The sequence below is a fragment of the Tachysurus vachellii genome, chromosome 20 (assembly GCF_030014155.1).
Source record: "Tachysurus vachellii isolate PV-2020 chromosome 20, HZAU_Pvac_v1, whole genome shotgun sequence".
Taxonomy (NCBI): domain Eukaryota; kingdom Metazoa; phylum Chordata; class Actinopteri; order Siluriformes; family Bagridae; genus Tachysurus; species Tachysurus vachellii.
Genome location: NC_083479.1, coordinates 16,951,919 through 16,978,888, shown reverse-complemented (window position 1 = coordinate 16,978,888; position 26,970 = coordinate 16,951,919). Strand labels below are relative to the sequence as shown.

General features: G+C 31.6%; 2 protein-coding genes across 2 annotated transcripts; both read right to left on the bottom strand.

The window, feature by feature from the left end:
- Positions 1–14: 14 nt before the first annotated feature.
- On the bottom strand, positions 15–5,319 carry LOC132863707 (adhesion G protein-coupled receptor F5-like). Its single transcript, XM_060896662.1, has 5 exons — positions 5,181–5,319; positions 1,914–2,017; positions 1,514–1,553; positions 1,227–1,376; positions 15–205 (listed from the first exon to the last, which is right to left on the bottom strand). The coding sequence occupies exons 1-5, from the start codon at positions 5,191–5,193 to the stop codon at positions 15–17; spliced, it is 498 nt and encodes a 165-aa protein (XP_060752645.1). The 5' UTR covers positions 5,194–5,319.
- A 2,010-nt stretch (positions 5,320–7,329) lies between these two features.
- pbdc1 (polysaccharide biosynthesis domain containing 1) lies at positions 7,330–22,502 on the bottom strand. Its single transcript, XM_060896528.1, has 6 exons — positions 22,410–22,502; positions 11,598–11,663; positions 11,419–11,478; positions 9,765–9,905; positions 9,048–9,159; positions 7,330–7,733 (listed from the first exon to the last, which is right to left on the bottom strand). Exons 1-6 carry the CDS (start codon positions 22,437–22,439, stop codon positions 7,621–7,623), a joined length of 522 nt encoding a protein of 173 aa, XP_060752511.1. The 5' UTR covers positions 22,440–22,502; the 3' UTR covers positions 7,330–7,620.
- Positions 22,503–26,970: the final 4,468 nt, after the last annotated feature.

Below are 26,970 nucleotides of genomic sequence, written 5' to 3'. Positions count from 1 at the left end.
TGTTAAATTACATGTTACATGTTATACATACTCGTCAGCTCATTGATTGGTTGGCAGAAGTGTCCATCATTTGGAAAAGCATTGATGCAGCCACATGAGGAATTGGTGACGTTATTACAAGACCCATATAGTGCGCATTTTTCACACGGCCAGGAATACTGATCCTCACACCTGCACTGATATTCAGTACCAGTCAAATTGCACACTGTAGAATGAGAACAGATTGATTTTTCAAAAAGTTCTAGCATAATTATTAATACACTTCTTCAGATAGTATGTTGTGGTCCCACATAATTTAAGGCTAATAATTGATGGATTATTTAACATCCAAAGCATATTATAAGAGCACAAACAGTGTCAGGAAAAAACCTGTAGCTTTATCTTTAAAAAAAGAATAAAAAAAACAAAAAACATTTATTTAGTACTTATGGAACAAATCACTAGTGTCAGGTCTTTGAAACTGTTTAGGACCTCAATTTATTTTGCATTACTGGTTTGTGGTCACATTATTTTGAACTACATTATTTTGTCGTATTCGTGTCAAGAAAGAAAGCACTAGGGTTGAACTTGTCAATTTGTATCTCTGCCATTGAAGTACACAACAAAAAATGTAACACAGCTCACACACAAGCTGCACTTTCCCCAAATATTACACCATTCATGGTCTCTCAGCTTGTATTGTTGAAAAATGAAAATGTTTTACCTTTAGTTATAATATATAGTCTATATAGTATCTATAGAGACTTTACATTGTGTCATTAAATTACCAGATCACTATATTCCAGTTTGGCTTACTAGCTGTTTTAATTTTTAATTTTTAATTCTCGAAAAGAAGTTCCCTATAATATCAAATCAATCAGATGTATACTGCTTTTTTAGGATTGTACAGAAAGTAAAGACTGTTGCAGACAAAAGTGTACCAGAGAGATTTAATCAAGTCTTTGTGTCTCAGTGGCACTGAATCAACCATTAACATGTTTATCACATTGAGTCATCAACTAAAGAATTCTTGTACAATGTGCTTTTTTTGTTTGTTTTGTCTTTTTTTGTTTGTTTGTTTGTCTATGACAGCAAAATCAAGCAAAAATACCATACAATGTGAACCCAATCACATCTAAGCCAGTTCTGATAGTGTCAAACATATAGTTTAGATTCAGATACATTTATTATTAAGAACTTAAACATAATACTGAGTGTCGTATTTGTTATTTTCAAACAGAGCTTACCTGTCGTAACGTTAAAGCTAACAATGTCTGTGGTATTGTCTAATCTGAAAGGGATGATGGAGTCCAAAGATGATTTGATTTGGTCCAAATAAATGGCTTGTGACACATTCACCTCTATGATTATAACGTATTCTATTTCCTCCGTGCTCACTGGAAATAACAATGTGATTTTAGTTACTTAAGTGACACGTATAAAAAGACAATATATAATACAATAAGTAATATATTTAAAATCATATAGCACAATTTTTAAACATGCTGTAACATACTGAAAATGTTTTATTTACCGGCTCGTTTATTCCTTACGTATCCATCTGTGTTGCTAAACTGAATTTTGAGAGGGAGGAAAGTCATTAATTAGGTAAAGTTGCATAATAACCGTTACTGTAATAATATGTTTATTATTTTGATTTAACCTAATCATGTATAATCATAAATGAAATTACTTTCGGTTCTTTTTCATACTTAATTCTCATCATGTCATTTTATACATGGACTCAGTAGTACTTACAAAGTGTGAATATGTATTTCTAAGTACAGGACTGCTTTCTCTAAAGTCACTTCTAGTATAAAAAAACACTATTGTCTAATTAAAATGAAAAAAAATTGTAACTTGATGCCTAGATTGTGTCTAGATTTCTTCTTAACTCATATTTCAGATTTTTAAAATTTTTTTATTAACTTTACCTCTAAAAGCATGTCTGAAAATTCAAAAAGTCCTTGTGAGTTCACCACCTGCATATATATAAGCAGAATGGCAACAAATCCCAGGAAACATGCTGACCTTTTCCCTGTAAAATAATTGTAAGAAATTAAATATTTATCCTTGCAGTTTAATTTTCACATAAATTTATCAAACATTTTTTGAGATATACATCAGTATTCGTCGCTGTCGGGCGGAATCCTCGTATCTCCAAAACCGTTATTTTTCAGGAAATTAAAAAAACGCTCTACCTTATCTGCAGTGCACAGGGTTTAGTCCGCATTGCAGTGGATTGTCTTGTGCTAAATTCCTGTCCTCAGACGAGCACCAGAACTAAGGGTCAAGACTTTTTTTTTCTTTAAGCCCAGTGTTTTGAAGACATTTACCTCAGAAGACGTGTTGATTCGTTGCGACACTTCTTGAGGAGAAATATGCCGCAAATCTCTCCCGCGGAGTGAGGAAGAGGTGGACAGTTGAAGTGTCCAATGGAGTTATGAGATTTGCGCTCAAGCTATTTTCAAGACTTTAAATTGGTTAATAACTTGTAAAAATAACAGACCCACGTGGGGACTGACCAATAGCATCGATATTTGAAAAAATATGAAATTGACCAAATTTGGACATACGAGGTTTCCGCCTGACAGCGACGATATTATGTTGGACTGACTTATATTTTAACTTTTCATATTTATCTTTTAATAACCCTGCACATATGTCTGCTGCTGATTAAACTTAACTGTATATGAAAATCGAGGTAAACAGGAGGCTAATGTTGTAGGTGCTCATGCAGTTAGTCTTCTATTAAATCCTTAAAACTAGTCCAAATAAAAGAATTTACAAGACTCGAACATTACCTTCTTCCCCAGGTTTTGTTGTAAGCAAACAGTTAGAGAAAATGTGCATACATTCAATACCTCAACCTTCATTCATTTTAAAAGCAGAGAAGTAAAATAAAGGTGCTAAACAAATGCCAAAAAGGACTTATAGGACTGGTTTGAGACTTGAGTCTGGAACTGAGTTTTCTGTATTGAATTGGACTACATGTGGTCTCATTCCAGTTTGTAAAAACAATGTGTTCTCTGTTCTTTCAAGAAACAACCAAATCATTAGTACCAGATATGAATGAAACCATCTTATTAAAGTAAAGCTTTCAAAAATAAATTGTTGGCTTTTGGACTCATTTGATCTCATTTTTGTTGGACTTAAACTTGACTGCCACGGGTTTGCCTCCATCTCAACTAGTCCTGGTCTTGGACTTGACAGAGGCAGTCTTGATGACAACTCTAGGTATACTTCTACTACCACTACTATTACTAAGAAATCTTAATCCTGTCTATAGAAACCATTTATTTCTATAACCAGACAGATTTGTGTTTCATTTCACTCTTTCATTTCATTGTCTCTGTACAGTATATAGTTTTGGTCTTAATCTCGGTCCTGCTATCATTTGAATTTAACCTTGACTTAAACCCCTTAATTTATCTAATCCTGGTCTTGAACTTGTCTTGGACTAAAGGTCCCCATTCCTAGAACAACCAGTCTTTAGAACTTTCACCTGCCTTTCCTTAAATCCTACATTACTGATCGCTTTCTTGAGCTTATTGTGAAGTCTTGACTTTTTTCTGATTTTATGTCAAAGTTTTCATACATTATGCTTGTTTTCTGGTTTTGGAACCTTGGGAATTTACCATTTGTCAAGTCCACATTGTTTTGTATTGCAGAATGGTTACCTGTTTGGACTGCTATTATGTGCTATTATAATTCCGATAAACAGTAGCTCTTCACTTCCCTAAGACAGTCAATTACAGGTAAAGATATACAGAAATGCAAACCACCCAGTGCAAAGTGAAAGTAAAACACTATTATACCTTTACAATAGAACATTCTGGAAAAGTATGTTTCATTCCTCCGACAGGAGTCACCACTCCTAGTGATATCTATCAACTGACTGGTAGAGACAACTACATAGATTCAGGTAATGGCAAGATATTGCATGAGCTGTTTGTATGTCTTGAACTGTATTTCCAGTAAAACTCATTTAAAATCAGATTTGATTTTACTGAGTTTCTGATTAGATTCACTAGTAGATCACTGCAATCACATGATTTACTAATGACATGATTGACTCACCCAGCATATGGCCAACCAGTAAAACCAGACTGTCAAGAACCCAACACATATTATCATATCATCTGTAATGCTGCTTTGCAAGATATCTACTTTATCTATCTATTTTATCTACAGTAGAATCCGCGGATGATACATTTGATAATTGTATTCCCATGAACGCTATGGTCTCTAATAGTAGTTAAGGCTTAATTATATAACACTATTTAAACATTACAGATTATAAACAATAGATGATTCAGTAGAAATGTCAGAACCTGCTGAAAATATCTTGGGCTTTAAAGGGTAAATACTTTTCTAGTGAAAGTGTCAAAATTATTATGGCAATGTTTATACAATGGTGAGACTGTTGGTAAAGTCCTTATATTAGTAAAATAACACCTGTATAATTCACTTCCGCTGCTGTCTGGCACCTGGCTAAAAAGCACTCTTGGATGAAGCCAAAACCACATTTAATTCCAGTTTAAGTCCAGTTTGAAATAGAAAATATCTTGAGACCGGACCTGAGTCCCATAGACCTAAGAGCACCATGTTCTGGTTTGTGTTTACTCGACTGTAACCTCTGTGCAGAGGGTATTGTCTGTAACCTTGTTCTGCGACATACCTGTCTTGACAGATACTAATGAAGTGAAACAACATCACTACCTGAAATACCATCTTTGTTCAGTTTTCAATGAACCTTATGTCTTTAATAACACAAAAACTTAACCTTTGGACACAAACATAGAACTTGGGGCTTGACATCTTAACAGATTATATAGACTTGTGTTACAAAAGTGTTTGCACCCTTATCTCAAACACATTTTTGTCCTTTTGCCAGAGAGCCTAAAAGACTTCCCAGCCCCCAAACCCCCCCCAAACCCCCAACCACCTATCAATTTACAGAACACGGACAGAAAAACAAGATCCTCGAGGCTTAAAATGTGCTTCTTTTTTTTTCAGAAGTAATTAAAGTGAAGGTGATCTCTGACTAAAGCTATGTTTATTGTGAAGCACCTGATTAACTATAGAGTTGATTATAGCTATAGTCCAAATGTGACTTTAAATTTGATTTGATTTCCACTAGAAGAAAAACTTTAGATTTAAAGAAAGAAAGGAACATATTCCAAAAATATCTGACTTACCTTTATTAGACATGATGATCACTTTGGTGTCTCTGTGTAAAACATAAGAACTACTGTGCACAAAGCAATAATAAAACTTTCAGATGAAAAGTAATCCTTTAAAGAGTTTCAGCATTCAAATAAATTATAGGGTTTTACATACAAGCTAAAACATTTAAAAGGAAACTCTCTTTTAAAGCTAAAACCTTTTTTTTTGAAGGTAAACATCCATGTCACAAGTGAGCCTGTTGCATTAGGACATTCTAAATTCCTTCTGAACTACTCTGTCTCTCTGCCTTTGCATAAAAACAATTGCAGAGCCAATTAAATTTGTGCAATGCTGTCATTAAATCCTCCAGTAGAAACCTAAATGTTCAAAGGAAGAAATTACTGGCAAGTGAAAGTATCGTGAACACAATTTTGTTAGACATATCTATACAAGCTATCCTCACTTGAAATAAACCAAAATTCTAGACCAATTTCTACAGAATATCATTTAAAGTCTTCTTCTACAGGCATTTTTGTTCTACTATTTTTTTTAAAAAACATTTATTTCCAGAATGAAGCAAACATTACTTGTAAATAAAATATATTGTTTGAAATGTGGTCTAAAAGCATCTCAAAACCAGGCTAAATAATCTTATATTCAATTTAAAGTTAGAATCTCATTATAAGAGACAAATCTACACATAGTGGTGGATGAGCAGGTTATTCCTGCTTCTTCTAGTATCTGGTGTTTAAAAAGGACATTTAGTGGTTGTGGACACAAACATGCTTAAACAGGTCACAACACGCTAGGAAAATAGTATAGTATACGATAGAAAAACACTGCTGGGCCCCTGAGCAAGCAACTCTCAGTTGTGAGATTAACTGTAAGTCGCTCTGGATAATGGAGTCTGCCAAATGCTGTAAATGTATATATTAGAGCTATCAACGTTAGCGAGTTAAGGCATGCGTTTAATACAAAATCCTTATTGCGTTAAAATAATTTAACACAAATAAGGCAAATAAATTACCGAAACACGCGAAGGTGCGTCAATTTGCGTCATGCAGATGATATTGGGGTCGGGAATTTATTACTCTCAGCATCTACAACGGTTCAAGCAGCAGTAACTCTAGTAGGCAGAAATTTCTCTTTTAAAAGAAAATTGGATGGTAATCTGGTTAAACTCAAAGTTTTCTGCATACACTGTAACAAAGAACAGGCCTACTCATAGAGTTTAAAATATCATTTAAAACCAAAACACATCACAGGTTCTACTAGCAAACTGACCAACACTGGATCGATGTATATGACGTGGAAGTAGACAAACGTCAGCCGTATGCTTTAGCTATGTGTTCTGTTTTAGTTTGGCAAGCAGGAAATTCAAATTGAATTGAGATCAAAACTGTTCTGATGGTGCGTTTTCCCGGATTTCCCGCAAAAAGAGTGCGATTAACCAGGATTAAAAACATTTATTGACAGCCCTAGTATATATAAATAAATAAATATCAGTAGCTGCAGCATTCGGTCCCAGGAAATCTTCATACTGTCTTTTCCGTTGTTGTGCACTAAACTGGGAAAAATGCATTTAAATGAACTGCTTTTCTCCTGAAAAACCTTACAAAATGAGCTGAAATTTAAAGAGCTGGTCTTACTGGATGCTTTTAAAGTGGCTTTGAAGTGATTTGGAAACCAACATCTGGCTGTAGATCCAGTGCCTGATTCAGTTATGTAGCGATAATGACATCTTTTTCTCATTATACATTTTACAATTTGATTTAAGTTACATGATGTTTGTGTGTATGTCTGTAAAGCTGCTCTCTGTTAAACCAAAAGAACCAGAACTTAGCCAGGACGCCCTTGCAAAAAATAAAATAAAAGAAATAAATCAATAGTACTATGAAAGTTGCACATGCTCACTCTACATACATCAGTCTAGCGATTAGCAAAGTTTTTTTAATGATATTTATTTTCAGCAGCAAAATCATGTAACTTTCGCATAAACTAATTTTATGTAAATGGTACACAAGATCTTTTTTTAAATCGGAGCACATATTTTTAAAATTCAAGTCAGCTTTAAAGCTATATACTGTAATTTTAATTTAGATCACTTTAGATGTCTATCAATTTAGATGTGAATAATAATGATATTTTATATGTGAAATATTAAAAACAATTCCAGACTACTCCAGATAAAGAGACTGTATATTTTCCTCAGTTTAATACACATTTACCATGTAAATGCAGCTCAATGTGATTATACATGAAGAGAAATGTACATTTCTAATAAAAAGAAACCACAGAGACCTTTTAATGACAGACACCTAATGTGTTTAAATACTTAAACGTACTGAGGGATTTAGCTTCAGTTTCTCTCCACACAGGCCTCAGACTGTACTTTCCTGTTATGTGAAATGAATCAAGTAGACAGTAAGAATGTCATATTAGCAACATAAGCAATGTGTGATGCTGTGGGTGTTAACTCTGCTCTTTTGTTTGCTTTTTGGCCTTCGTGCCAGCATCGTGCACGGTCTTGTTGTAACCTTCTCGATTTCTCGTGATCTCGATAGCAAAGAACTGGATTCTGGTGGCTGAAATACAGAAATGCAATTAAATATAAATTAGATTCCATTACTGTCCAATACAATCAACTGAAACAACAGTGTTATTGAGCGACAGCAGAAGCAGGTGTATAGATGTATGCAAAAGTTTTGGCACCCTTGGTCAAATAACACAATTTTTTTTTGTTTGGTTGTTGTTGTTTTTTGTGGTAACACATGGAGAGTGGGTCATGAATAGATCCCATAGATCATGAAACAAAAGCTTAAGCCTTTTAAGTGGCCTAATAGCTGCCTAACTTGAACCTCACTGAAGTCTGTGTGTAAATCTTAAACATGCTGTAAAAATAGAAATGTCTGCAAGGAAGAGGGTTTAAAAATGATTAAAGACAAGAACAGACAGACATCTCAGTGCCTGGAAAGCTTGATATCGCATTTGCGAGTTGTGATACCTACCAAAGAGTGTGTTACTATGCACAGAGATAGCAGGGTGTCCAAACTTTTTTCACAATTACTGTTTTTATTTATGACTTTTTTAAGTTCATCATATACGAGATACATTTACTGCAAGTATACATGCAGAAAATACTATTTTCTTAGGATGTTTACATCTTTATAAACTTCCACCACATATGTGATAGGTAAGCGAAGCCTACCTGTGTTATTGGAGTATAAATACAGTTTCTATTATATCTACAAGTTGCTTTTTGAAGTAAACATTTCACACATTTATTCACCTACTCTTGAGTGACCAAGAATATTGATGCACAACTTAACACTAACCTGGTGTCTATTTCAATAAAAACATGTTCAAACCAAGTAGTTTTTACTTATCTACTTAGCAAAGTAGATACGTAGCGCCATCGTGTGGCTCAAATAGAGAAATCCTCCTACTTTTTTTTTTTTTTGAAGTAATTAAACATTCCATCCATCCATTCTCTACACCGCTTATTCTACTGGGTTCAAGGAAACCTGGAGCCTCTCTCATGAGATTCAAGACACAAAGCAGGGTACAGACTGGACCATAGCAGGGTACAATCATGCAGACTGTGGACAATCACAGATTGAGATGCTAATCACAGATTGAGATGCTAATCAGCCTACAACGTGTGTCTTTGGATTGGGGGAAGAAGCCAGAGATCCTGGAGGAAACCCCTAAGGCACAGGAAGAACATGCGAATTACACACACATGTATGGTGAAGGCGGAAGACAAACCCCAACCCTGAAGGTGTCCCCCACTGTAATTAAATGTAAATTAATGAACAGCCAGGTAAGAGCAATGAATGCGTTTCAGAGTGCACCGAATTTAAATGCGATGAGTAGCAGGGGATTTTATGGTAACCTACCGAATATGGTGTTCTCCTCTGTGTAATCCTTCTCGCAGTCTAGACGCAGTAGTGTGCCGTAGTTAAAGTCTTCAACCAGGTTTTCAAAGTGGTTACAAAAAGGCCTCCATTTCTGCAACAGAATAATACTGACTGTTAAAGTAAGTGGACTTCAGAGTGGTTCAGATGTGTACACATCCAGTTACTGGACAAGGTGAGAAACCATCACATGGCACAACTGCACACACATTCACACCCACACTCACAGAGTACGGACAATTCAGAGATGTCAATCGGCCTATAACGCATGTCTTTGGACTGGGGGAGGAAACTCGAGTACCTGAAGTAAACCCTAAACAACTGGGAGAATGTGCAAACTCCAGGAATAGTACCCCCAATACACCACAGAATTATTGTGTGAAATGTGTATTTAGAAACATAACGCAGCTTTTTTAAATAAAGTGTGCTTCTCAAATTAGTTAGTGAATCTTTGAGTCTTTTGAAATTTGAATTGAAAAGTGAAATATCTGTTGAGGGCGTGTGGAGTCATAGGCCTAATATTTCAGTGGTCTTTATGGATCTCCATCTGAACATTATGGACTATAGATGTTTGTCAGTTTGACCCACACACAAACACACACAAACACACACACACAGACACACAAACACACACTAACACACACACTAACACACACACACAATACACACACACAAAAAGAAAACAATCGTAACACACACCTCTTTTGCTTCTGCCGACTTGAGCAGTTCCGGATCCAGAACCTTGACATCGAAGTCTGGAAAGTCTTCCCTAAACTTGGTATGGATCACGTCGTCTGTTTTTGTGAGTTTGAGATATTTCGGGTCCACGGAAGAAATGAGCTGCAAAAGACGAATGTTCGAGTCATCACACTGAGCGCACACAGTTAAGAGCATGTAACTTCAGAATATTACAAAATCTGAACATTTACAGCTTCCTATTTACACAGAGGACATTAAACACTAAAGGATATGTTAGCAGGTTCACCTGCTTTAAGTGGAATCACTCTGAACCTTCAGCTTCATCACAGTATTGCTCATTAAGTAATAAGTACGAGTAATAAACACATTTATTCAAGCACGTTATTTTTACACTGCATTTAACCCTGGGTTATTGTCGTCCTAATCTCCGCTTCTAATCCAGGATAGACGAATGTTTTGCACTTTTCATGTAGAAGCAGGGTCAGCACTGCTTTTTATTCGGGTTATAAAACGGCTCTGAAGAAGGATTAGCATCATATTTCCCTGTTATAACCCATGAGGTATGGGTTGTGTTATGTTCTGTGTGTGTGTATGTGTGTGTGTGTGTGTTTGTGTGTGCGCGCGCTTAGATCTCCAAGTCCAATCTGTACTCCAGCCCGGGTTTTCCTGACATTCCAGCACTTGTTCCACAAAATGACTGGGACTGAAGCCAGTCATGATTTGTTGTTGTTACTGCGGTTCTGATCCCTGCCTGCCTCGCCTATGAGTTCCATCCGTTCCTGTTTTGGTTTTGACTGCCTTGGTTGTATACACACGCATAATATATAATATAGTGTGTGTGTAGTAATAATAGTGAAACAGTATATGTCGCCAGTAGTAGGGGAATGACTGCCATTTTTGTTGGGGATTGGGTTTTTGTCTTTGTTTTTTTTTTTTTGGTAAGGGAGGTAAGGGAAGGCAGTTGTTTTTTTTTTTTCTTTATTTTTGTTTTGTGTGTATAGGTTAGATAGACCTTAATCAGAGTGGTTCTGTTTGTTATTTTGGCCTTGGTCCACCCTGAAGTCTTCCCTGGTTCACTCTGCTGTATATACACCACAATCACAATACTGTATATCAACTTGATTTCACTGCTGTGTGTCATGTGTGTCATTTCTGCAATCTCTAGAGCATCATATTCATGTTTTGTCCATCTTGTACATACAGTATAACCCCATGCAGAACCAAAACAACAAGAACTAAAACGGCTATGTAGATAGTCAGCCAGCGAAACAGCGAACATCACGGAAGTGCACGTTGTAGTGATAGGAAAATACGTGACACTGAACAATTAGTGCCAGTTTATACGCAAACCACGCAACGGTTTAAAAAGACCAGAAAAATTAGAAAGCTGTAAAAGATAATGATTTCATGCTCGAGTGCAAAACAACAGCCCTGTCCTTTTTTATCTCGTTAATAATCATGAGACAAGCCGTTATATATAGAGCCGTATGCAAATATGCAAAGAAGAAGGTTAATCCAGGGATTAGGATTGTACAGTGAAAAACATCATATTATGAAGAGCCAGAATTAAGTGTTAACCCAGTGTAAAGTATGAGCAGTGTGAAACCTAACCCACAACTCTGTCTAAGCCTAAAACACATCCTGAATCACTTACATTGAAGTAAACTTCTGCATGATTGTAGGCCTTCATCGCCCACATCACCTCCAACTGCGCCTGGGTGTGTGGAAACATTCAGAAATAATTTATTTAAACAAAATTACACACAAGTCAGTCCATTAATATCGTGCATAAGTAAAATTTGAAATATTATAGTATATAATACGTGTACTGACATCGTTTCCGTAAGCCTCAGCAGGGAGAGAGAGTGCGTGTGCTGCGGCTGCTGCTCCTTCCACCCCCTGAGGAGACGGATTCAGACAAACTGTCACACAAACTATTACACAAGATTTAAAAATGTATCTATTAGGCTTCTATATAGACGTTGTTCGATGTTCAAGATGACATCCAACTTAAGATTCCATACAGAAGTCTCACTATTCAGTACATTATTATAAAGAACAGAATAAGTGATACCTAGCAGTTGATTCAGGTCTATTAATGAGTCTGTTTCTTAAACACATTAAGAAATGCCTCAGTGTCATCACTCCACTGTGGATGCATCTAATACATATACGCTCTACATTTACACACCCCTCCATCTTCATTTAAATAAAAAATAAATAAATAAATAACATTAAGACAAATAATGTTTACATATAAAATCATAAACTGCATAATAATCATAAACTTTTTTAGGTATGCACACTCTCTCATATGTATGTGTAAGTGAAAAACAACCAAACTTTTTTTAGGGATTAATGGAAAAATAAAAAACACAAAGGGCAATACACAAATAACTGTTCATAAGTATGCACACCCCTAAACTAAGAATTTGTTAAAGCACCTTTATTAAAAGTTTTAGTTCTCTCAGCATGATGATATTGACTTTAAAAAATTTTCCCACTTTCATTGACGCCATCTTTTTATTTTTTTTTTATAGAAATGGCTATATTTCAAATAGTCCCTTCGTCCTGGTGTATACTATACATCCAGTTTGGATGTGTTTGGGATTCAGCTCTGTATGATTTATTTTCATTAGATAGGGTATGAAAAATTCTAGATATCACTTAGATAGACCATTTTATTCCAGTACCTACACCATATACATACATATACATATATATATATATATATATATATATATACAGGGAGTGCAGAATTATTAGGCAAATGAGTATTTTGACCACATCATCCTCTTTATGCATGTTGTCTTACTCCAAGCTGTATAGGCTCGAAAGCCTACAACCAATTAAGCATATTAGGTGATGTGCATCTCTGTAATGAGAAGGGGTGTGGTCTAATGACATCTACACCCTATATCAGGTGTGCATAATTATTAGGCAACTTCCTTTCCTTTGGCAAAATGGGTCAAAAGAAGGACTTGACAGGCTCCGAAAAGTCAAAAATAGTGAGATATCTTGCAGAGGGATGCAGCACTCTTAAAATTGCCAAGCTTCTGAAGCGTGATCATCGAACAATCAAGCGTTTCATTCAAAATAGTCAACAGGGTCGCAAGAAGCGTGTGGAAAAACCAAGGCGCAAAATAACTGCCCATGAACTGAGAAAAGTCAAGCGTGCAGCTGCCAAGATGCCACTTGCCACCAGTTTTGCCATATTTCAGAGCTGCAACATCACTGGAGTGCCCAAAAGCACAAGGTGTGCAATACTCAGAGACATGGCCAAGGTAAGAAAGGCTGAAAAACGACCACCACTGAACAAGACACACAAGCTGAAACGTCAAGACTGGGCCAAGAAATATCTGAAGACTGATTTTTCTAAGGTTTTATGGACTGATGAAATGAGAGTGAGTCTTGATGGGCCAGATGGATGGGCTCGTGGCTGGATCGGTAAAGGGCAGAGAGCTCCAGTCCGACTGAGACGCCAGCAAGGTGGAGGTGGAGTACTGGTTTGGGCTGGTATCATCAAAGATGAGCTTGTGGGGCCTTTTCGGGTTGAGGATGGGGTCAAGCTCAACTCCCAGTCCTACTGCCAGTTTCTGGAAGACACCTTCTTCAAGCAGTGGTACAGGAAGAAGTCTGCATCCTTCAAGAAAAACATGATTTTCATGCAGGACAATGCTCCATCACACGCGTCCAAGTACTCCACAGCGTGGCTGGCAAGAAAGGGTCTAAAAGAAGAAAAACTAATGACATGGCCTCCTTGTTCACCTGATCTGAACCCCATAGAGAACCTGTGGTCCATCATCAAATGTGAGATTTACAAGGAGGGAAAACAGTACACCTCTCTGAAGAGTGTCTGGGAGGCTGTGGTTGCTGCTGCACGCAATGTTGACGGTGAACAGATCAAAACACTGACAGAATCCATGGATGGCAGGCTTTTGAGTGTCCTTGCAAAGAAAGGTGGCTATATTGGTCACTGATTTGTTTTTGTTTTGTTTTTGAATGTCAGAAATGTATATTAGTGAATGTTGAGATGTAATATTGGTTTCACTGGTGAAAATAAATAATTGAAATGGGTATATATTTGTTTTTTGTTAAGTTGCCTAATAATTATGCACAGTAATAGTCACCTGCACACACAGATATCCTCCTAAAATAGCTAAAACTACAAACAAACTAAAAACTACTTCCAAAAATATTCAGCTTTGCTATTAATGAGTTTTTTGGGTTCATTGAGAACATGGTTGTTGTTCAATAATAAAATTAATCCTCAAAAATACAACTTCCCTAATAATTCTGCACTCCCTGTATATATATATATATATATATATATATAAAACAACATAAGATTGAACTATTTTCCATCGCTTTCTGTATATGTGAAGATCATTGAAAAGCTCCTCTTTAAGTTTCTTCCTATCAACAACATCGTTTATACTATTACATCTCATACAGTCTATGAGTTTAATAACCATTTTTAATCAGACATTTATTCCAAGATTGTTTTGAATTAATCGATGAACAATCTGAATGAATCCTTTAAATCATTTGCAGGTATATTTGCTTTTGTTCGCTGATATGACATCAAGAATGAAGAATATTCGTGTTCATGTATATTACAGTCATTCTTTAACCAGATAGATTAGTTTACACAGCTTAGTTTATTAGTCTACACAGCTTATACTGCTCTTTCAACAGGAAACGATTACAGTGTTTTATTATATATATATATATATATATATATATATATATATATATATATATATATATATATATATATATAAATAAATAAGATGAATTGATAATCAATAAATGATATATCAATAATACATATAGATAAATAAGATATATTGATACTAAAGAAATGATATATAGATAAAAAATAATATATCGATTATATTTATATATAATAATATATCGATAATAAATAAATGATATATTGAAAATTAATATATCTTATATTATATATTATATTGCATGTTCTTCCCGTGCCTCGGGGGTTTCCTCGGAGTACTCCGGTTTCCTCCCCCGGTCCAAAGACATGCATAGTAGGTTGATTGGTGTCTCTGGAAAATTGTCCCTAGTGTGTGATTGCGTGAGTGAATGAGTGTGTGTGTGTGTGTGTGCCCTGCGATGGGTTGGCACTCTGTCCAGGGTGTATCCTGCCTTGATGCCCAATGACGCCTGAGATAGGCACAGGCTCCCCGTGACCCGAGGTAGTTCAGATAAGCGGTAGAAGATGAATGAATGAATGAATGAATGAATTAATGAATATATATATATAAAAGATATATCGATAATAAATAAATGATATGTCGATAATAACTAATATATGGATAATACAGTCTGTGTTTGTGTACATAATACAGTAATGTTTGTGTATTTAATACAGCAGTGTTTGTGTATTTAATACAGTAATGTTTGTGTATATAATACAGTAATGTTTGTGTATTTAATACAGTACTGTTTGTGTATATAATACAGTAGTGTTTGTGTATTTAATACAGTAATGTTTGTGTACTGTATATAATACAGCAGTGTTTGTGTATTTAATACAGTAATGTTTGTGTATTTAATACAGCACTGTTTGTGTATATAATACAGTAATGTTTGTGTATATAATACAGTAATGTTTGTGTACTGTATATAATACAGCAGTGTTTGTGTATTTAATACAGCAGTGTTTGTGTATTTAATACAGTAATGTTTGTGTATTTAATACAGTAATGTTTGTGTATATAATACAGTAATGTTTGTGTATTTAATACAGTAATGTTTGTGTATAAAATACAGTAATGTTTGGGTCTATAATACAGTAATGTTTGTGTATATAATACAGTAATGTTTGTGTATATAATACAGTAATGTTTGTGTACATAATACAGTAATGTTTGTGTACATAATACAGTAATGTTTGTGTACATAATACAGTAATGTTTGTGTACATAATACAGTAATGTTTGTGTATATAGTACAGTAATGTTTGTGTATATAATACAGTAATGTTTGTGTACATAATACAGTAATGTTTGTGTCTATAATACAGTAATGTTTGTGTATATAATACAGTAATGTTTGTGTATTTAATACAGTAATGTTTGTGTATATAATACAGTAATGTTTGTGTACATAATACAGTAATGTTTGTGTATATAATACAGTAATGTTTGTGTATTTAATACAGTAATGTTTGTGTCTATAATACAGTAATGTTTGTGTCTATAATACAGTAATGTTTGTGTACATAATACAGTAATGTTTGTGTACATAATACAGTAATGTTTGTGTATATAGTACAGTAATGTTTGTGTATATAATACAGTAATGTTTGTGTACATAATACAGTAATGTTTGTGTCTATAATACAGTAATGTTTGTGTATATAATACAGTAATGTTTGTGTATTTAATACAGTAATGTTTGTGTATATAATACAGTAATGTTTGTGTACATAATACAGTAATGTTTGTGTATATAATACAGTAATGTTTGTGTATATAATACAGTAATGTTTGTGTATTTAATACAGTAATGTTTGTGTATATAATACAGTAATGTTTGTGTACATAATACAGTAATGTTTGTGTATATAATACAGTAATGTTTGTGTATATAATACAGTAATGTTTGTGTATTTAATACAGTAATGTTTGTGTCTATAATACAGTAATGTTTGTGTCTATAATACAGTAATGTTTGTGTATATAATACAGTAATGTTTGTGTATATAATACAGTAATGTTTGTGTACATAATACAGTAATGTTTGTGTATATAATACAGTAATGTTTGTGTATTTAATACAGTAATGTTTGTGTATATAATACAGTAATGTTTGTGTACATAATTCAGTAATGTTTGTGTATATAATACAGTAATGTTTGTGTATTTAATACAGTAATGTTTGTGTCTATAATACAGTAATGTTTGTGTCTATAATACAGTAATGTTTGTGTATATAATACAGTAATGTTTGTGTATATAATACAGTAATGTTTGTGTATACAATACAGTAATGTTTGTGTATTTAATACAGTAATGTTTGTGTCTATAATACAGTAATGTTTGTGTCTATAATACAGTAATGTTTGTGTCTATAATACAGTAATGTTTGTGTATATAATACAGTAATGTTTGTGTATTTAATACAGTAATGTTTGTGTATATAATACAGTAATGTTTGTGTATTTAATACAGTAATGTTTGTGTCTATAATACAGTAATGTTTGTGTCTATAATACAGTAATGTTTGTGTCTATAATACAGTAATGTTTGTGTACATAATACAGTAATGTTTGTGTATTTAATACAGTAATGTTTGTGTATATAATACAGTAATGTTTGTGTACATAATACAGTAATGTTTGTGTACATAATACAGTAATGTTTGTGTATATAATACAGTAATGTTTGTGTATTTAATACAGTAATGTTTGTGTCTATAATACAGTAATGTTTGTGTATATAATACAGTAATGTTTGTGTATATAATACAGTAATGTTTGTGTACATAATACAGTAATGTTTGTGTATATAATACAGTAATGTTTGTGTATTTAATACAGTAATGTTTGTGTATATAATACAGTAATGTTTGTGTATTTAATACAGTAATGTTTGTGTCTATAATACAGTAATGTTTGTGTCTATAATACAGTAATGTTTGTGTCTATAATACAGTAATGTTTGTGTACATAATACAGTAATGTTTGTGTATTTAATACAGTAATGTTTGTGTACATAATACAGTAATGTTTGTGTACATAATACAGTAATGTTTGTGTACGTAATACAGTAATGTTTGTGTATTTAATACAGTAATGTTTGTGTCTATAATACAGTAATGTTTGTGTATATAATACAGTAATGTTTGTGTATATAATACAGTAATGTTTGTGTACATAATACAGTAATGTTTGTGTATATAATACAGTAATGTTTGTGTATTTAATACAGTAATGTTTGTGTCTATAATACAGTAATGTTTGTGTATATAATACAGTAATGTTTGTGTATTTAATACAGTAATGTTTGTGTATATAATACAGTAATGTTTGTGTATTTAATACAGTAATGTTTGTGTCTATAATACAGTAATGTTTGTGTCTATAATACAGTAATGTTTGTGTCTATAATACAGTAATGTTTGTGTACATAATACAGTAATGTTTGTGTATATAATACAGTAATGTTTGTGTACATAATACAGTAATGTTTGTGTATAGAATACAGTAATGTTTGTGTATTTAATACAGTAATGTTTGTGTCTATAATACAGTAATGTTTGTGTATATAATACAGTAATGTTTGTGTATATAATACAGTAATGTTTGTGTACATAATACAGTAATGTTTGTGTATATAATACAGTAATGTTTGTGTATATAATACAGTAATGTTTGTGTATATAATACAGTAATGTTTGTGTATATAATACAGTAATGTTTGTGTACATAATACAGTAATGTTTGTGTATTTAATACAGTAATGTTTGTGTATATAATACAGTAATGTTTGTGTATATAATACAGTAATGTTTGTGTATATAATACAGTAATGTTTGTGTACTGTATATAATACAGTAATGTTTGTGTATTTAATACAGTAATGTTTGTGTATATAATACAGTAATGTTTGTGTATATAATACAGTAATGTTTGTGTATATAATACAGTAATGTTTGTGTACTGTATATAATACAGTAATGTTTGTGTATTTAATACAGTAATGTTTGTGTATATAATACAGTAATGTTTGTGTATATAATACAGTAATGTTTGTGTATATAATACAGTAATGTTTGTGTACTGTATATAATACAGTAATGTTTGTGTATTTAATACAGTAATGTTTGTGTATATAATACAGTAATGTTTGTGTATATAATACAGTAATGTTTGTGTATATAATACAGTAATGTTTGTGTACTGTATATAATACAGTAATGTTTGTGTATTTAATACAGTAATGTTTGTGTATATAATACAGTAATGTTTGTGTATATAATACAGTAATGTTTGTGTATATAATACAGTAATGTTTGTGTACTGTATATAATACAGTAATGTTTGTGTATTTAATACAGTAATGTTTGTGTATATAATACAGTAATGTTTGTGTATATAATACAGTAATGTTTGTGTATATAATACAGTAATGTTTGTGTACTGTATATAATACAGTAATGTTTGTGTATTTAATACAGTAATGTTTGTGTATATAATACAGTAATGTTTGTGTATATAATACAGTAATGTTTGTGTATATAATACAGTAATGTTTGTGTACTGTATATAATACAGTAATGTTTGTGTATTTAATACAGTAATGTTTGTGTATATAATACAGTAATGTTTGTGTATATAATACAGTAATGTTTGTGTATATAATACAGTAATGTTTGTGTACTGTATATAATACAGTAATGTTTGTGTATATAATACAGTAATGTTTGTGTATATAATACAGTAATGTTTGTGTATATAATACAGTAATGTTTGTGTACATAATACAGTAATGTTTGTGTATTTAATACAGTAATGTTTGTGTATATAATACAGTAATGTTTGTGTACTGTATATAATACAGTAATGTTTGTGTACATAATACAGTAATGTTTGTGTACATAATACAGTAATGTTTGTGTATATAATACAGTAATGTTTGTGTATATAATACAGTAATGTTTGTGTATATAATACAGTAATGTTTGTGTATTTAATACAGTAATGTTTGTGTCTATAATACAGTAATGTTTGTGTCTATAATACAGTAATGTTTGTGTATATAATACAGTAATGTTTGTGTATATAATACAGTAATGTTTGTGTACATAATACAGTAATGTTTGTGTATATAATACAGTAATGTTTGTGTATTTAATACAGTAATGTTTGTGTATATAATACAGTAATGTTTGTGTACATAATTCAGTAATGTTTGTGTATATAATACAGTAATGTTTGTGTATTTAATACAGTAATGTTTGTGTCTATAATACAGTAATGTTTGTGTCTATAATACAGTAATGTTTGTGTATATAATACAGTAATGTTTGTGTATATAATACAGTAATGTTTGTGTATATAATACAGTAATGTTTGTGTATTTAATACAGTAATGTTTGTGTCTATAATACAGTAATGTTTGTGTCTATAATACAGTAATGTTTGTGTCTATAATACAGTAATGTTTGTGTATATAATACAGTAATGTTTGTGTATTTAATACAGTAATGTTTGTGTATATAATACAGTAATGTTTGTGTATTTAATACAGTAATGTTTGTGTCTATAATACAGTAATGTTTGTGTCTATAATACAGTAATGTTTGTGTCTATAATACAGTAATGTTTGTGTACATAATACAGTAATGTTTGTGTATTTAATACAGTAATGTTTGTGTATATAATACAGTAATGTTTGTGTACATAATACAGTAATGTTTGTGTACATAATACAGTAATGTTTGTGTATATAATACAGTAATGTTTGTGTATTTAATACAGTAATGTTTGTGTCTATAATACAGTAATGTTTGTGTATATAATACAGTAATGTTTGTGTATATAATACAGTAATGTTTGTGTCTATAATACAGTAATGTTTGTGTATATAATACAGTAATGTTTGTGTATTTAATACAGTAATGTTTGTGTATATAATACAGTAATGTTTGTGTATTTAATACAGTAATGTTTGTGTCTATAATACAGTAATGTTTGTGTCTATAATACAGTAATGTTTGTGTCTATAATACAGTAATGTTTGTGTACATAATACAGTAATGTTTGTGTATATAATACAGTAATGTTTGTGTACATAATACAGTAATGTTTGTGTACATAATACAGTAATGTTTGTGTATTTAATACAGTAATGTTTGTGTCTATAATACAGTAATGTTTGTGTATATAATACAGTAATGTTTGTGTATATAATACAGTAATGTTTGTGTACATAATACAGTAATGTTTGTGTATATAATACAGTAATGTTTGTGTATATAATACAGTAATGTTTGTGTATATAATACAGTAATGTTTGTGTATATAATACAGTAATGTTTGTGTACATAATACAGTAATGTTTGTGTATTTAATACAGTAATGTTTGTGTATATAATACAGTAATGTTTGTGTATATAATACAGTAATGTTTGTGTATATAATACAGTAATGTTTGTGTACTGTATATAATACAGTAATGTTTGTGTATTTAATACAGTAATGTTTGTGTATATAATACAGTAATGTTTGTGTATATAATACAGTAATGTTTGTGTATATAATACAGTAATGTTTGTGTACTGTATATAATACAGTAATGTTTGTGTATTTAATACAGTAATGTTTGTGTATATAATACAGTAATGTTTGTGTATATAATACAGTAATGTTTGTGTATATAATACAGTAATGTTTGTGTACTGTATATAATACAGTAATGTTTGTGTATATAATACAGTAATGTTTGTGTATATAATACAGTAATGTTTGTGTACATAATACAGTAATGTTTGTGTATTTAATACAGTAATGTTTGTGTATATAATACAGTAATGTTTGTGTACTGTATATAATACAGTAATGTTTGTGTATATAATACAGTAATGTTTGTGTACATAATACAGTAATGTTTGTGTATATAATACAGTAATGTTTGTGTATATAATACAGTAATGTTTGTGTACATAATACAGTAATGTTTGTGTATTTAATACAGTAATGTTTGTGTATATAATACAGTAATGTTTGTGTATATAATACAGTAATGTTTGTGTATATAATACAGTAATGTTTGTGTACTGTATATAATACAGTAATGTTTGTGTATTTAATACAGTAATGTTTGTGTATATAATACAGTAATGTTTGTGTATATAATACAGTAATGTTTGTGTATATAATACAGTAATGTTTGTGTACTGTATATAATACAGTAATGTTTGTGTATATAATACAGTAATGTTTGTGTATATAATACAGTAATGTTTGTGTATATAATACAGTAATGTTTGTGTACATAATACAGTAATGTTTGTGTATATAATACAGTAATGTTTGTGTACTGTATATAATACAGTAATGTTTGTGTATATAATACAGTAATGTTTGTGTACATAATACAGTAATGTTTGTGTATATAATACAGTAATGTTTGTGTATATAATACAGTAATGTTTGTGTATATAATACAGTAATGTTTGTGTACATAATACAGTAATGTTTGTGTCTATAATACAGTAATGTTTGTGTATTTAATACAGTAATGTTTGTGTATATAATACAGTAATGTTTGTGTATATAATACAGTAATGTTTGTGTATATAATACAGTAATGTTTGTGTATATAATACAGTAATGTTTGTGTATATAATACAGTAATGTTTGTGTACATAATACAGTAATGTTTGTGTATATAATACAGTAATGTTTGTGTATTTAAACCCAACGCTGCTCTTCTACACCACGCCGAGTCTCAGCCACGCTTTAACTAACACACTTAACTTCCTACTACATTATTTTATATATATATATAAAAAAATATCATTTCTCTTTCTTTTTATTTCTAAATCCTTTTAAACTGCGTCTTTATTTTGTTTCTAAAAGAAAACAATAATTAAAAAAAAAAAAACATTTCAAACCAGAGAGGCGAGAACTTCTCCAGGGTCCATGTTGATGCCTTTTCACCCGGAAATAAAGACTAAGGCTTGGCTCTTAAAGGGCCAGATACATGCAAAAAGTTTGGGCAGAGGGCAGCGAGCACTGAGTGTGAAAACTCTCAACTGGTCAATTATTAGCTTTTAGTACGTTGGGTCTTAGTAGTAGGTTGTATTTTGATTAGATTTCTTTAACTTAGTTTCCCTCAAAGCGCACAAAACCAGTTCTAACAAGACTTATGGTCACACCTTGTTACTACCTACATTATAGCACACTAAATACAGCCCTTTATAGAAAAGGTAATAATGTAAGTCAGTGGCCTCTCAGCCTCACACACTGCACCTAAAGTGTTCAGGGGGGATTTAATGAACATAACTAACAGCTGAAGGGGTTCACTTGGCCTCCAAATTCCCCAGATTACAGTCTTATTAGTACAATCCATGAAGGCCACAACTCACAAATGCACTTAAAGGATCTGCTCCTTAGGTCCTAGTAGCCAGATACCACAGCACACCTTCAGGGGTATTGTGGGGTGTCAGCACAAGGGGGACTAACAAATAATAGACAGGTGGTTTTAATATTATTCATGATTGTGTATACGATTCATAGATAGATAGATAGATAGATAGATAGATAGATAGATAGATAGATAGATAGATAGATAGATAGATAGATAGAACTTGGCATTGCATAGTACAGGTACACAGCAACAAAATGCAGTTTGGCATCGACCATAAGTGCAAAGAGTAGCAATTGTACAAATAGACAAATGCAGATAAATATGTAGCATATGTACAGCATGTAATATATATAGGTATATATGTACAGTAATATACTAATAGAACTAATATAATAATGTATGTAATAGATCAATAACTCATACATTAACTGCACATAATCCTATTTTACAACATAAACAAACTTGTTCTGCAATAAACTGGCATCCCCCAACCCTGAGCATCTATTTGTACTATGCAGACAAAGTAATTTCATTATTATTGTTCGTATTATTAGGTATTTTAGGTATGCACACTCTCTCATATATGTATGTGTAAGTGAAAAACAACCAAACTTTTTTTAGGGATTAATGGAAAAATAAAAAACACAAAGGGTAATACACAAATAACTGTTCATAAGTATGCACACCCCTAAACTAAGAATTTGTTAAAGCACCTTTATTAAAAGGTTTAGTTCTATCAGCATGATGATATTGACTTTAAAAAATTTTCCCACTTTCATTGACGCCATCTTTTTAATTATATATATATAATAATTATATATATATAAAAATGAGATATATCGATAATAAATAAATGATATGTCGATAATAACTAATATATTGATAATACAGTTTGTGTTTGTGTATTTAATACAGTAATGTTTGTGTATTTAATACAGCAGTGTTTGTGTATTTAATACAGTAAAGTTTGTGTAAATAATACAGTAATGTTTGTGTATTTAATACAGTAATGTTTGTGTATTTAATACAGCAGTGTTTGTGTATTTAATACAGTAATGTTTGTGTATTTAATACAGTAAAGTTTGTGTATATAATACAGTAAAGTTTGTGTATTTAATACAGTAAAGTTTGTGTATATAATACAGTAATGTTTGTGTATTTAATACAGTAATGTTTGTGTATTTAATACAGTAAAGTTTGTGTATTTAATACAGTAATGTTTGTGTATTTAATACAGTAAAGTTTGTGTATATAATACAGTAATGTTTGTGTATATAATACAGTAATGTTTGTTTATTTAATACAGTAATGTTTGTGTATATAATACAGTAATGTTTGTTTATTTAATACAGTAATGTTTGTGTATATAATACAGTAATGTTTGTGCATTTAATACAGTAATGTTTGTGTATATAATACAGTAATGTTTGTGTATTAATACAGTAATGTTTGTGTATATAATACAGTAATGTTTGTGTATTTAATACAGTAATGTTTGTGTATATAATACAGTAATGTTTGTGTATATAATACAGTAAAGTTTGTGTATTTAATACAGTAAAGTTTGTGTATATAATACAGTAATGTTTGTGTATTTAATACAGTAAAGTTTGTGTATTTAATACAGTAATGTTTGTGTATTTAATACAGTAATGTTTGTTTATTTAATACAGTAATGTTTGTGTATATAATACAGTAATGTTTGTTTATTTAATACAGTAATGTTTGTGTATATAATACAGTAATGTTTGTGCATTTAATACAGTAATGTTTGTGTATATAATACAGTAATGTTTGTGTATTTAATACAGTAATGTTTGTGTATATAATACAGTAATGTTTGTGTATTTAATACAGTAATGTTTGTGTATTTAATACAGTAATGTTTATTTAATACAGTAATGTTTGTGTATATAATACAGTAATGTTTGTGTATTTAATACAGTAATGTTTGTGTATTTAATACAGTAATGTTTATTTAATACAGTAATGTTTGTGCATTTAATACAGTAATGTTTGTGTATATAATACAGTAATAGACAATACAGATAAATATGTAAACATCATATGTATAGCATGTAATATTTATGGGTATATATGTAAACATCATATGTACAGCATGTAATATATATAGGTATATATGTACAGTAATATACTAATAGATCTAATAGAACTAATATAATAATGTATGTAATAGATCAATAACTCATACATTAACTGCACATAATCATATTTTACAACATAAACAAACTTGTTCTGCAATAAACTGGCATCCCCCAACCCTGAGCATCTATTTGTACTATGTAGACAAAGTAATTTCATTATTATTGTTCGTATTATTCATATTATGCTATTCAAGTTGTTTCGCATCTGACCTTATGTGCTGATGTTGGCAGTCAATATTGTTTCTATTTTATGAACATTTGTGGTGACCAAACATAAGAGCATGTTATGTGTTTATGGTTTAAGACAGTTTCTTTATCCTGATCCTGCACTCCTGTCTTGCACATGTTAGTGTCAGCACAAACAAACTATAATTTAGGAAAGGCTGTTAATTAACTGATTAGATCAAAATTAGATGACTTGCAGAGAACCAATATGTGTGTGTGTGTGTGTGTGTGTGTGTGTGTGTGTGTGTGTGTGTGTGTGTGTGTGTGTGTGTGTGTGTGTGTGTGTGTGTGTGTGTGTGTAAAGCAAGACCCTGTGATTTAAATATATTTCAGCTGAGTTGATTCCAGTTTGTTCCATCAACTGTGACTGAATCTGAAGAATACAAGAGGCTTTGAGAAAGGTGTACATCACCATTTTGATAGTACGGCTGCATATGTATGTATATTCGATTAGAAATCCATTGGAAACGTATTTAATAGACAAGATTTGGATTCTAGCTGCGAATCGATTCAGCGCGACTCAACGCAATTCAAATCAGGGCACATTCAATAATTGTACACTTGCATAGCCAAAGTATATTAAACATAGTACAATGCATTCTAACAATACTGCACATTGCAAGAACCGCAAAGCATACGTTTGACATTTTCTATATAAGAGTCGTTTAAAAGGAATCGATTCGAGTCGTCCATCACCAGAATGATTCACTACGTCTCACGCGCATCAAGGCAGAACCCGTTACCTTAGCTACTAGGCGTTAGCTATTAGCTACGTTAGCTTGTTATCGGAATATTTATGATTATTTCGATAATAAGGGTTTAAAATATACAATATATGTGTGATTAAATTCGATTATTTAAATTTGTGTATGTTTTTTTAGTCATTATTTTCATTACCTATGGCAGCTATGAGACATCCACAGGAGGACATTTAAAATGCTGCATCTTCGGGCAGTTTGAAGAAAAGCAGGATTTTATTTATTTGTTTTTGTTTACCTTCACATCCAGAGGTAAGTGTCATGGCTTCTCCCATGAAATACATGCATTAAAAACGCAGAATTAAAAAAATTATCTAATCTAAATAGGCTTAAAGAGCATTGGCAAGCATCATCTTTTCCTAGGAAACTGAACAATATTTTTAGATTTGTTGCGGAAATTGTGAGTAAATGATCCCATAACGTATTTTTACAGGCTTGATAATAACCATTAATGTTTTTTTTTGTTTGTTTGTTTGTTTGTTTGTTTTAATGTCCATATTGTAAATTATTGTAGGCTTTTAAAATTTGCCTGCTGTCCTTAATTTGACTTTGTTTTTACATAATGTTCATTTCCCTTCCCTTTAAGATACCTGTTTGTCTTCCTAATTGAGTCGTTTATTAATCTGCTCATTAACTAATATCATTTATTCATATTAGTTTTGCCTGATAAGTGTGTGGAGGGATAAATTGCAGAAGCGCGTGCCCGCTGGTATCCGTGCGCGCTCTCGTCATTGGTGTGTTTATCATGTAAAAAGCAACAGGAAGTTTCTGTTTCCTTGAACCTAGTCGCTCTCCAACCCTTTTTTTTTTTTTTTTTTTTTTTGCTTGTTTGTAGTTTTTATTTGTTCGCAGAGACTGCAATCTTTCTTAACCTATGGTATTTGTGTCATAATCATTTGTGTCATATTTTTAAGAGCATCTGAGCTGTTTACAGTTC

Coding starts and splice junctions, on each gene's coding strand:
- LOC132863707 (XM_060896662.1), bottom strand. Junction 1,554..1,913: donor TTTCAGACATGCTTTTAGAG/GTAAAGTTAATA, acceptor CTCAAAATTCAG/TTTAGCAACACAGATGGATA. Junction 206..1,226: donor TAGCTTTAACGTTACGACAG/GTAAGCTCTGTT, acceptor CTCATTCTACAG/TGTGCAATTTGACTGGTACT.
- pbdc1 (XM_060896528.1), bottom strand. CDS start 22,439: ATGGACCCTGGAGAAGTTCTCGCCTCTCTG. Junction 11,664..22,409: donor GAGAAGTTCTCGCCTCTCTG/GTTTGAAATGTT, acceptor CCGTCTCCTCAG/GGGGTGGAAGGAGCAGCAGC. Junction 7,734..9,047: donor AGAGGAGAACACCATATTCG/GTAGGTTACCAT, acceptor TCTGTATTTCAG/CCACCAGAATCCAGTTCTTT.